The sequence below is a fragment of the Cinclus cinclus genome, chromosome 27 (genome assembly GCF_963662255.1).
Source record: "Cinclus cinclus chromosome 27, bCinCin1.1, whole genome shotgun sequence".
In the NCBI taxonomy this organism is placed as follows: domain Eukaryota; kingdom Metazoa; phylum Chordata; class Aves; order Passeriformes; family Cinclidae; genus Cinclus; species Cinclus cinclus.
This window is the reverse complement of record NC_085072.1, coordinates 6,438,780-6,451,972: the sequence shown is the minus strand read 5'-3', so window position 1 is coordinate 6,451,972 and position 13,193 is coordinate 6,438,780. Positions and strand designations below refer to the sequence as shown.

General features: G+C 45.1%; 1 protein-coding gene across 5 annotated transcripts in view; it reads right to left on the bottom strand.

The window, feature by feature from the left end:
- KDM5B (lysine demethylase 5B) overlaps positions 1-13,193 on the bottom strand; it is a 55,729-nt gene that overhangs the window by 11,903 nt on the left and 30,633 nt on the right. For all 5 annotated transcript variants that reach the window (XM_062509348.1, XM_062509349.1, XM_062509352.1 and 2 more), the window contains 8 exons: positions 12,496-12,658; positions 11,390-11,509; positions 9,520-9,714; positions 8,797-8,978; positions 7,931-8,055; positions 7,463-7,613; positions 3,441-3,555; positions 414-769 (listed from right to left, as the gene is read on the bottom strand). In XM_062509348.1, coding sequence (XP_062365332.1) covers positions 414-769; positions 3,441-3,555; positions 7,463-7,613; positions 7,931-8,055; positions 8,797-8,978; positions 9,520-9,714; positions 11,390-11,509; positions 12,496-12,658 — 1,407 coding nt within the window. The remainder of the gene's footprint in view (positions 1-413; positions 770-3,440; positions 3,556-7,462; positions 7,614-7,930; positions 8,056-8,796; positions 8,979-9,519; positions 9,715-11,389; positions 11,510-12,495; positions 12,659-13,193) is intronic.

Below are 13,193 nucleotides of genomic sequence, written 5' to 3'. Positions count from 1 at the left end.
AAATCTTCTCCTTGTTAGTTAGAAACAGTCCTACGTGGACCTCTATGGCCTATGAAGTTTGACCTGCTGGGGGTACCTATCTGAGCTTGATCTGAACACGTGTCCTTCAGCCTGAAACTGGGAGAGGGGGGAAGGTGGAAAAGAAGGACGAGGCATCTTAAACCCCTTCCCTGCGGCACAAGGAGAATTTACACAAGATGGTTGTGCAACACAAACAGTGCAAGGCAACTCCAACCCCTGAAACTGGTCCATCCCTCATCCCCCTCCTCCAGCCCAGTCCCTTCCGGCTGGCACAAGCTTTGCCTTCATCCTGGGAACTGGATGAACAAAGGGGGGCCCCTCCAGGAATCAGGGCACTTCCATCTGAAGCAACTCATGCAATTACAAAATGCAACACTGAGATTTAGTTCTACCTGGCCTTTATCAGGTTCCTGGCTTTGTCATCCCAGTGCTCGGACACGGTGAGGAGCTCCTGCAGCTTTGCCATGGCCTTCTCCACCGCCGGGTAGGGCGCGAGCCCCACACCGGAATCTATGAGGCGCCTCATGTCATCCAGAGTGAGGGAGCTCTGCTCTGAGCAGGCCAGCTGCACGTCCTCCAGCCAGCGCGCCTGCTCCAGCCGCGTGCGCAGCTCCGCCAGCTGCGGCAGGTCCACGTCGAAGTCAAAGCTGACGTCCAGCAGCTCCTGCAGCTCCGCAGCACTGGGCATCTCTTCAGAAAGGAGCTTTTGGCTTTGCTGTTGGAAAGCTTCCACACGGTCAAGGAGATCCTGAAATACACAAATGAAATGATAAATCAGACAAAAGTCCTCTTCCAAGTCACTTATCCGTGGAAGTGCAGGGTTAACAATGGGAGCACAGGCTCTGGGCAAACCCCCCACTGCAATGCACACAGTGCCCATGGCAAATTATCCCAAGGGCTGAAACACTACAACAGTGTCTTCAACACACAGTGCTGCCAGCACCTCCTCATATGTAACGTGGCCACAAGCTTGGGTATCTCAGAACAAGGCAATCCCAGTCCCAGAGGTGTCAGAAAGAGCACTCTGAATAACAGAAAGGATGTAAAGAGAAATTGAGTGTTTCATGGGTGCTGTTGTCTGGCTTTGTTTTGGAATGGTTCAGGCAGCTGGGGAACAGCAGGGTGAGGATTATGAAGGTTTTGAAAAACACTGGGAAGGGCACAGAGGTTCTGGGGTTCATTTCTGCTGCACTGCTAAGGCTTTTGAGCTGCACCCCATAGTCCCAGTGAGCCACAGGCATTTTACTCTCTCATGCAGGGCAACAACTTCTTTCTCTCCATGCACTCAGCAGCTCATTACCCCAAAAGGTATTTTTGGGGCTGTTTGCATTTTCTCCAGGATAAAGGACAGTCATCCAGAGCAATCCCACGGTGAAGGCTGGGATTATTCTGTATGGACCAACCTGCCCAGTACTCCCAGTACTGCCTGAAATGCTGCTCCTGCAGGAAGTTCTTCCCTCACATTGACACCTTGGAATTTTGCCAGCGAGGCTGTTTCCCAGGGTGGGCAACCTCCCCCCAACATGGAATAAAACATTTTTTAGAGACAGACTGAATCGTGAACTCATCTCCAGTGATGTTGGTCATTTATATTAACAGCCAAATTTGCACAATGACATATAATTGAGGCTTGTTGAGAATGATGCAAAGCAACGCTCAGACCATATGTGCTTATTATTTCCCTGTTCAGGAATGCCAGATGGAGAGGAACTGTTTGCATGTCTGGCATTTCCAAATTCCTGCTTTTCAACCAGCAAGAAAACTTCACAGCTTCAGTGCTATAAACAAATAACTGTAAATAAGGACTGCATCACATCTGATCCACACACTGCAGGGCAGATAAAGGCTCCAAAGCAGCAGTCAAAGCTGAGTTGAACTGGTTTATTCCTATTTATTCATGGCACCATCTGGTGTCTCAGTGTTGGGTGGATACTTGAGCGGCAGTTCAGGAGCTGGATACGGCATCTCCTGGTTTCAAGTGTCACGAATATGCAAAGCCCTTCTCCTTTAAGACAGGAATTGCAGCTGCACAGAATTTTTTAAATTGCCCCTCAGCGTGATATGGAACATTTTGGCAAATTCTGAAACAAGATTTTGAATTACTTTCAGTTTGCCTGAGGGCTCATCATCTGGGGAGCACAGAACCAGCACAGCTGGTGGCTGTGGGATTCACAGTGATCTGAGTCCTGCCAGCAGCAGGTTCTCTGCTAGAGAGGATCTGGCCAGCCTGGGCTGGGTTTGGCTGGAGGTATCTGTGGGGTTTCCTGGAATGTGGGTTGAAAGCACAAAGAGGGACCTCATTACAAGACTGAAAAAGCTGAATCTGGACTGACCAAGAAGGGAAGTGGTAAGAACGAGAGAGCTATTTCTCAGAGCACTGGGAAGTCTGAATGTTCTCAGATTAACCTGGCTTTACTTGTAAGACCAGACCAGTTAACTGACACCAAACTTTTAACCTGTAGTTACCCAGGTGTTGCAAGTTAGTTCTTTCCCTTTTCCCTCTGTGGAATTTTCACCACTGTCATGGTAAAATACCTGTTAACTAAGCCCTAGTAGCAAGGGGGAAGGAAGAGAAGAGGAAAACCCCAGAGCCAAAACAGAGCCAAAAGGCTCTGGCTCAGTCCATTTCCCCCGCAAAGTTCAGAGAACGAGCGCCGCCTCTTCCCCATCCCTGCCATCCCAGCACCGGGAGCTATCCTCACTGCTGTCGGACCCTGCACTGCTGCTTTCTGGCTTTCACCTGCCACCATCCAGCACTCTACTGAGCACTGGGACTGACACCGTAAGCAAAAAGCTCTCTCCCATCTCTCTCTCCCACGTAAAACAACACTACCATCACCCCCAACCCTCCTATAGCTCTACAGAACCTGCCTGCCCCCAACACCAATAACTACAGCTCAAAAAAAAGGTGCCTGCAGCCAAAAAAGACTAGAACTGAGTTACTGTTCTGTTTGTGGCTAATTTCATAGCCGTTATTGTTTTTGTTTGTCTTGTTAGTTATACTAATAAAAAACTGTTATTCCTATCCCCATATCTTTACCTAAAAAACTCCCTTAATTTCAAAATCATAATAATCTGTAAGAAGAAAAAAAAATCACATTTTTCAGTTCAAAAAAAGGCTTTTGCTTTTCCTTAGCAAACACCTGTCTTTCAAACTAGGACACCAGGTCATCCTGCTCCTTCTCCTGCTATCCTCCAAACAACATGAATAGTTTGTTTCGCCTGTGCAATATAAAACTCTGCTGACCACGAACAGTAGCCAGTCAGAGCCCCTTTCCTCAGTATCCCATGTGCACAAGTCACCCCAGCCTACCAGTCCCCAGGTGTAATTCTCAGAGCAAACAGTGAGCTAGGAGATGAAAGTGCAAACCCATCACTCTAACTGCTCCTGCTCCCTTCCCAAGGCTTCCCCAGGTTACCTTGAGCAGTGGTGTCTGACTGAGCACACAGGGCAGGGCATAGAGCTGCCTGACAAACAGCCGCAGCTCGTTCACCGTCAGCTGGTTCTGACACTTCCCTCCTCCGGAGCGGTACCTGCAACGACACCGTTCAGCTTTCTTGGTTATCACTGAAAAAATAAACATCAAAACACTCAGCTTCGAGGCCAGGTTGGACAAGGCTGCAGGGAGTGGAACAAGATGAGCTTTAAGGTTCCTTCCCAGCCAAACCATTCTGTGATTTTTTGATTCCCTGACATCTGCTTATGATTTCATGTCAGCTAGCCCTTCTTCAGGAATAGCAGAATATTTACAAGCATCCAAGCAGCCCAGGGCTCACACACGTGGGAAACCTCAGCTTGACACTGCAGAACAAGCTATTGTTGAAACACTCATATTAAACAGGATTCTGGAACAACTACTCAGCCTTGGAAGGGCACTGGTTATTACGGAATAAAATTAAGCTTTTTTTTTTTTTTTCCCAGAACACAAAGCAACTGTGGATAAACTATTCAGTTATGTTGCAGTAGCTATTGTAGTCAGCTCTGCCCGCGCCCACACTGAAAGAGAACAAATCCCAATTCTGAATGGGTTTTATATTGACAGGTTGTGTAGGCACTTCTGAAAAATCCTCTCTACACTGAAATCAGCGTTTTTATTTTTAACTGAAAGCTTTGTATCAAACGAGTGGCTTATAAGTGTTAACGAATTGCTCAATATTAAAGCCTGTCTAAACTCAAGCCAGTATTAATGAGGTCTGAGAATCCTGAACAGAAAAGGGAAGAGATCCCTTTCAATGCTGGCTCCAATTGAATCCACAGTGTGCTATTTATACAAAAGAGGAGAACAGCCCAGCAGGATATGCCAGCATGACTGGAATGTGAGCACTATAAAATAAATCTAAATTTACCATTCTGTGTTTAAAATAGGTATTTTTAACAGATACACAGGATCACATTGGGAGTTCCAAACCCCCCCAGTCAGCCGAACAATAAAATTAATTCAAAGCCTCAGGTAAAACACAGGTTTCTTTAGAGGCTGCTTTGTTCTACTGGTTTTTAAGCAAGCTCCACAGTGTCTTCTAAGGAAAAGCACAAGCAAGGAAAAGCAAGGAAAAGTTTTTAAATATATAAATATTTATATACACATATATATAGACATATCTAAATGGCAAAGCTGTCACAAGATGTTTTTGAAAACCAGAAACTACAAGAGCCTAAGAAAAAGAAATGACAGAAGCCAAACCCATGTCCATCCAGGGTTATTAATCACAAAGGTCTCCAAGTACAAATTCTCAGAGATTCTAAGGAACAGAGCAGGTTTCAGGAGGCCTAGAGAAGGAAGGGGATAGACAGGAAAACATGGCAGCAGGGCAGGAACACTGCTGCCTTCTAGTGCCAGAAGAACAAGTGCCACACTGTGTTCTGTGCTCTGGCCTCATTCAGATGTTCAGAACCAGCATCTGGGAGGGTTTAATCCCCTAGCACCAAGAGAACCAGAGGAAACAGAGATGTACAGTCCATTTGCATCTCTTCAGGTACTGCAGAGGAGCTGGTGAGCAGGAGTCACAGGATTTACTATGATTTATTACCTTCTGGCCTGGTCTTCTCCCTATGAACTGCTATGTTTAGTATACTGGAGGAAATCCCCTAGGGTCATTGACTGCTGTGACTGACAGGGATGACCTTCCTACAGGAGACAAATCTCCTACATGACTCTTCCAAACTCAGGATTAGACCAAAATTCTCAGTCCACAACAGAAAGTTTGCCAAAAGAACAAACCAAACTTTAGGCAGAATCCACAATCCTTCCTAACCAGCACATAGGACTGGGTGTGATGAAGGTTGTCAAGCATCCTGCAGATATGAGCTTCAGGCATATGAATCTGCATGGGATGTAACATGTATTAAGACTTTAAGCAGATAATTCTCTTCTTTGTATCTTCCTTCAAAGGAAGATATGTGTCCTCACTTCAACCTTGTAAATAATAAAAAAAAAATAAAGTAACACGGGTTTTAAAACTCCTAAAATTATGAAGACATGAAACTGGACTTTTCCCAGAAACAGGCAAAAAAAAAGATTGAAGAATAAATTGTTAGAGAGGACTTCTAGAGCAAATAAATCACAGCGCAAGCACTGCCTTGACACTGTACAGCAGCAGCACAGGGTTAATTACTCTAGGATGCTGCAGGAGTTGGCATGCCCAGCTGTGATGAAGGCTGAGAGACTCTCATGGTGACAAAAGAACAGACTTAGTCAAGGAGATGAAGATAAAAATTGCTCCCATCTCTTCCCAGGCCAAAGTCAGGGACATATTCAGGTCAAGAAGGACCCATCCAGTACAGAGGAGCTGGGAAGGGCCTGGCTGCTGCTCCCAGTTCAGCACTGGGAGATCTGAACAAGCACCAGGGATGGGAGAACACAGACTGAGAATGCCAGAAGAAGAAATGGCTCAACATCAAATGAAGGAGGAGACCAGAAGTGGACAAGTCCTTTGATGATGATGCCTCAAATCTCCAGGTTGGAAGTTCCCTATCTGGCAGAAGTCATGCCTGTGGGAGTGCTGAATTTCTCATTCCCCACTGCAGTATTTTTATCTTGCTGTGATAGAGGCTTCATTCCCCTGTGCATGCAAGACAGCAAAATTAATTTTTGTCAAGTTCCTACTACAAATACTAACAGAGGGAACACCTGGAAGGAAGACAGGAATCATGTCTAAGTGTGACAGCTGAACATTCTACCCCCAAAGTCCTTCCAAGGCAGTCTTCAAAGTACTTAGAGAATGCAGGAGTGATGAGCTCCACAATCTCTGCTTAGACAGGCAGGAACTACACTTGCACTTCTACCAGCACAAAAGGCAACTGCTCCAATAAACACCACATTGTTCAAAGCAGCAGAAATGGATGACAATTCTCCAAATGGGACAAATGACAATTTTTTCTGAAGTACTTCACACTTAAGATTGGTGGACATGAGCCATACAGTTGTCCACATATATAAACCCAACATTTTCTTAGAAACCACCATCCTGCAAGGCTCAGTGTGCCCACGGTGAGTCTGGGTGCCCTAATCAACGGCTTTAAGCTGAAGGAGGGCAGGATTAGATGGGATACTGGGAGGGAATTGTACCCTGTGAGGGTGGTGAGGCCCTGGCAGAGGTTGCCCAAAGAAGCTGTGGCTGCCCCACCCCTGGAAGTGCCTAAGGCCAGGTTGGACAGGGCTTGGAGCAGCCTAGGATAGTGGAAGATGTCCCTGCCCATGGCAGAGGGGTGGAACTGGATGAACTTTAAGGTCCCTTCTAACCCACACCAGTCTGGGATCTATGGGTGAAGAATGATACAACAGAAGACGGTAATCTGTGAATCCTGAGAGAAAGGCTCTTACATCAATACAGGCACAACTAGACTCGTGCAATGAGGAGAACTGGCCTTAGCCTTCTGTTCTGGCTCTTTTCAGACATGGAGTGCCAGCAGGACCAGGCAGGCAGTTCACAAAGATCATTGCCCTACTTCAAATCCCTTGAGCACATAACCTGTCTAAAAGATTCAATGTAAAGAGCAGGTATTTTTTCAGAGCTCTCCTACAACATTCCCATCAGCAGCAGCTCAGGGAGTTAAGGCACTTTGTTTTTCCACAACACAGAGGGTAATGAATAAAACCACACCTGCAATATGGACAGATTTACAGGGCCCATAGCACAAAGATAAGGGGACTGTATCTTGCTGAGTGTTACTTTATCTGGACATATCACACCATTTTTTTCTTTCCAGGGAATACTGGAATGAATTTACAGACTAACTGTCAAACAGAGAGAAAGAAGAGATTTGAAATCTCAGCATGTTAAGTTATAACATGCAGTAAAGCTGAATCTCCCTGTCAAAAATTGGTCTGCTGAAGAGATAAAGATTAATTTTGAAGTCTTGCAGAGCACTGGCATCCATCACTGGCCACTGACATTCATCTCTGGCGCCCCAATTTCCCTGCAGATGTGACATGGCACTTACCTGGTCTGTCTCTTGCCATTCAACAGCTGCTGTGCCACCGAGGCACATTTGTCTGCGTCCTGCGTCACCAGCCGGAGGTGTCGCAGCAGGTCATTGTCTGGGAACTTTTTAATTTCTGATTCTTCTATCAAAGCCTTAAAACTGATGAGACCTGTTGGATAAGACATTAAGTTAAGAAGTCTCCCATTGCGATGGATTTTCCATGGTGCTTAGAAACACAACACACTAAATATATTTCTATTTCTACTTCAGTTACACTTTTTGTCAAAGTGATTTACAGTCTTGTCACACAGAGAAAGTATCATTTCTGGGGCTGTAAAAGCTAAAATATTTACTTAAAAACATGAAGTGATAAACTATTTCTTTTGATTGTCACTTAAGGAAAAAAATTACTACAGTTCGGAAACTAAAAACTGAAAAAATAGTCCTTTTAAATGATGTGCTACAGGCAGTAGGTAAAATCCTCACTTTTTTTGTTGTTGATCTTTGCCTCCAGGGCCTCGTTGACGTTGGAAGCCCACTCGTTGTAGGACTCTGCACGCATCTTGAGCGCGTTCATCATCGGGTACAGCTCCTCCAGGGTGTAGCGGTACCTGCAGGCAGCACATGACTCAAACATCCAGCAACACTGCAGGCAGCAGGAGGGTGGAAGGAGGGGCACCAAGATGAGGACACAGGCTGGATGGGGCTTGGAGCAACCTGGACTGGAAGGTGTCCCTGCCCATGGTATGGATGGAATGAGATGAGCTTTAAGGTCCCTTCCAGACTGAACCATTTGGTAATTCTAAGATGTACTGGTCCATACAACAGAGAAATAAGCTTCTGTGTTCAGGGTTACACAACGAAGACCTTACAACCATACCACGTTTCTTTTGAGATAATTTCAATGTTGTAATTGCTTCAAACAGCAATTTCTACAGAACAATTAAGGAATTGTGACACTGTCTTAGAGCAACCTACATTCATGTAGGACAGAAGATGTACTAAACAGCACAGGAAATTTAACAATGGAAGGAAAGCTCCAAAAAGCAAAACAATACTCCTTGGCAAGGACTGGATCTAAGGGACAATGACCTGGTTGCTATAAATAAAAATGCAAACCAACTTAGCCAGCAATTTTTGCCATTATAGAGCAAGAAGAGCTGAATGCTGAAGAAGCTTTGTGTGGGAGCACAAAACAGTCCCATTGTTATGGGGGCACTGGATTTGCAAAGGACCGAAACAGAAAAAGAAACAGAGACCAGCCCCACTGGCAGCAGAGACTACCAAACCACAGTATCTACACAGACAATACTATTTTCAGAGCATGGTGTTAGTTACTACCTCAAGCTTACCCCAGTTTGTATTTGTAGGTGGGACAGGAGCAGAGGTCCTCGATGTGGTACAAGCACACCAACAGCCCAGGTTTGCAGGGACAATAAACTGCTGACATGAAGCAGGTGGTTTTACACTTCAGGCACTGTCGCTCATCATCAGGGAACAGCTCAAAAGTCACCCTCTCTGAGTCAGTCACTCCCTGCAAGAGTATCAAAGCCTAATGAAGAAGTGACTTACAAAGAGGAGGCTATTCCAAGCTAAAACATCAGAAGGTAAATTTCTCAAAAGAATAATGAAGTTTCGGTATAAGATCTTCAACCCAGGTAGACAGAAATCTTGGTTAACGAAAAAAATCAACTTTTCTGACCAAATTACTAGAAGTACAACTATTACCTTAAAAGTGACATTCTAAACAACATTAAAAGGCGGGTACTAAAACAAGGTGCATGATCAATGATTCTCCACCCAGGTGGTCCTCTGAAATCCACAACTTAGGAAGGGACTAGGCACCTCTAAGCTTCTGACACCCTAGTAAAAGAACCAGCATGTTCTCAAATCACTATTTCAACTGCTACTTCATTCATTATAATGAATTCTATCCCTCCAAATGTTCAAGGCCAGGTTGGATAGAGCTGGGAACAACCTGGTCTAGTGGAAAGCATCCCTGCCCAAGGCAGGGGATGGAATGAGATGATCTTTAAAGTCCCTTCCCACCCAAATCATTATTTCTTACAACTCACCAGTTTATCAACCTTCTCACGCAACCTCTTCTCCTCTTCAATCATAACAGCCATGTCTTTCTGGACTGTAGATGCCACCACAACGTCCAGGACATCTGCTTTGGAAGCCATTTTACAGATCATCTCGTCGTGGGAGAAGACGCAGTAGCGGTTGAGCAGTCGGTAATGCTCCACGCACTGCCGGCCCAGGGGCAGCTGCGGGGCAGACACGGCATCAGGGGGTGCACGTGGGAAATGACAGCAAGGTACTCACTCTGTATGCTACCAACCAAAAACTGCCCCAAGGAAAGGTCAAGACAAATACACCAGCGACAATATTCATACTTCAGAGTGTAACACCAGAGAAATCAAGACCCCAAGCTGTGCACACCAGCGGCTCTTTCCCAGTGGACTCTATGGGTGTGCGCTGTGTAGCTGAGGGAGGTGCCCTGTCTGGTAGAGACTGTAATAAAGGGCTACTAAATCACTAAACCAAGTGGGCTCAGGATGATAAAAATGCACTCAGGCCGAGGAAGCATCAAAAAGACAAGTACATGAGCCTGGCCTATTTCCACCACTTGAGGGATGCCCCACCCCAGGCAGGTGCAGGGCACCCTGGGCCTTCTCCCTGTTGACATGAAGTGTGCTGCAGCATGAGAAACTGCTGCCTCAGGGAGCACTGATGTCCCTAACTGGCTACAGGCAGAGCACACAGCTCATCCTGAGCTGGGCAGGTCACTCAGATCTATTTTAAGGCCAGGCAGACAGGAACGTTCAGAGTACAGCAAGGTTAAGTGTTGGGTCCAGTGTGAAACTCATGGAAGGACAAGAGGAAAAACCAAATCAAACCAACTGACACACGAGCACAGTCAAGTGCAGAAAACTCTCTTGCAATATTAGTCTTCCCCCTCTTCTAAGTAATGTTTTTTACATCTATCAATGTTTTAGTTGGGCTACACTTCTGAATAGCCAAGACCTTTTTTTGGGGTAAAAAAAACTCACAAGAGAAGTAATTTGAAGTATCAGAAGCTTCGAAGAGTCTTTGTGAGATCAGACAACATGCGTGTCTGAGTCATTTGCTGTGAAGGTAAAATTACTTGTAACTTGGGAGCAAACTGTCCTCTATTTTTCTTTATTTTTAAAAAGACAAAGATCTTATTCAATAACTCTAACCTAGGAACTGCAATGTATGCTCATCTCTGCTGGTTCAGTGAGCTGAGTGAAGCTTACTGGGAATGATGCACTGCTTTGTAAACCTTCCACTTGGAACTTGAGAACTTTCTGCTCTCTTCTCATTAAGGTGTTCTTCCCTAAAGCTGCTAGAGCACCTCTGCTACCTAAGAGGATGCTCTCACATAAGATGCAATTCCTATTTTTATTTCCACAAAAGGACTATCAATGTCTCTAATTGTTACTAATGTACTACATGTATCATCTGACTTTATCACAGAAGCTAAAGCAGGAAAGATATCAAAGTTGGATTTGGTTTCCAGCTGCAGAATGCTCTAAACCCCTCAGAGAATTCCCAGTGCAATAAATGGAGAAATTTCATTTCAGCTTCTGATTTGAGATGGAATTTGGGGACACAAAAAATGAGCAAACTCTAGCAGCACTGGCGCATTTCATACTCCAGGCATGCACAGGAATGTGCCTCCCTCCTGCAGCAAAAGCTACATCAGCCCTGATACATAATTCCAAACCAAATCTTCAGAACCAGAGGAAGCCCGCAGTTCAGTGCATGACAAACTCCTTCAGCAAACACCATGCTCCAGTAACAGCCTCCTTCTGATCTGTGGCCTAGATTTGTGCATCAGCAGTAAATCAGAGCTGTGCACCAGCTAGGAACAGCTTTGGAACTGCTCACTTAAGGAAAAACCGGTTTGAAACGTACCCAGTCTACGGTGCAGAAGTTCACAGCTTCAGCAAAGTTGAAGCCTTGGTTGAAGCCGCTGTGGTAAGCTCTAGGAAAGGTGATCACAAACTCCCCAGCACACTGATTGGTTCTGTACACCTGGGGGAACAGACAGGCCAGTGTCAGATCACACCCAAACACAGCTGAGGGTTGCAAGGAGAACATGGATTTCCAGCTCGCAATAACTTCTGTGAGGACTTCCGAGGGTTTTAAACTGTAAGCCCAAGAATTACAACTGGCAGCTGATAAAGTGCCATGCAAAACCCCAGAAAGCCAAGTTCCACTCAGCCACACCCCACTCTGAACACTTCTAGGTTGGCTGCCTGGGCTTTGTGCTCTTCACACCTCAGGGTTAGTGTCAATACAGATCCAGCTCTCCCCAGTGTGCAGCTGAAGGGGTTGAGAAATTTGGAACCTTAACATTCATATTATTGTTCATCTAACACTGTTGGGGCTATACAGTCAGCATGAAAGCAGGCAGGTCTTCCTGCATCCTTCCATTTTGGAGGCTATCATAGGAGACACCACAAATTTAGCTACTTTTTCCTGATTTTCCTTTTAAGTCCCAAGGTCAGCTCATCAAAAGCCAATTAAGTTGTAAAGGGACATAATTCCCATGAATAATCTAGTATGGAATAAGATGAAATATGATGAAAAAAATGTTTTTTAAATACCTAAGGACTTATCCAGGAAAAATAAGAGAATGTGGATGACAAATAAAGGAAGAATAGGATTTGGGCCCTTGACAGAAACCCTATGCCAAAAAAAACAGTGTCTGATTAAACAGACCTACAAGAGCTCCTGCCATTGTTCCAAAGGTAAAGCCTAAACCTTCCAGCTGAGACATAGAAATAGAAATATCCAAGATGGATCTCCAGAGAAGAGTCTGCCAGTCGATTCCAACGGCAACAATTCCATTGCCCATCTGTTCACACTGGCACATTATAGTGGCTAAGAAAGATGCAACACACATGGAAACCACCACACCACCTCTGTAATAACAGTGGCTTCAATTATCAGCTTTAAGTAGCGTTCCAATCAAAGAGGGTTGGGTTGGGGGAGTAGCACAGCAGTCCGACACATACAGGCACCCCGTGGGCCATCAAAGTGTTCGGGTTCATTATGGTGACAAGTTGGTGCAAGAGATCTGGCTGGGACTCAAATAGCTCTGGAGCAAGTTTCTTCATTACATCCTCCAGCTGCTCAGCTGCGTACCCTGGGGCTCCATACCACGTTTTAGGCTCCCCCCTGCAAGATTATTAAAAAAAGTTAAATATAAGCAAACTTTAAGTTACATTTTTAGTCTTCTGCTTTAAAATACACCATGTCAAAGGAAGGGCATATCACCAGGAAGGAATGCAAAGATTCTGTACCTTCCTGAATCTTCCTATTTTACATAGGTCCCTCTTCTCCAGACCTGCTTTTAACTGCCTGCACTTCTGCGCAGGTACATCAAATATTGTGGGGGAGGGAGAAAGTTTGAAGAAGTCCTCATTGAAGTTCTGTTGATTCCAGCACAACTTCAAAACATAAGCTGCTTGTCTTTTCCTATGAACACAAACTCTCTCTTGGGTCCAACAACCAATGCCAGTTCTTTCTGTCTTATGCCTAACTGCCATAAAAGCAACACATAGGAAGTAGATATCAAACTTCCAAATCATGCAAGACTTCAAGGGGAAAAAAAAATCCATATCCAGAGTAGGAACAAAGAACTTTCAGCACCACCTTTACCCAATGCAAGCCAGCTGAGAGAATTAAGGGGATGCAGATGTGTTCCAGCAGA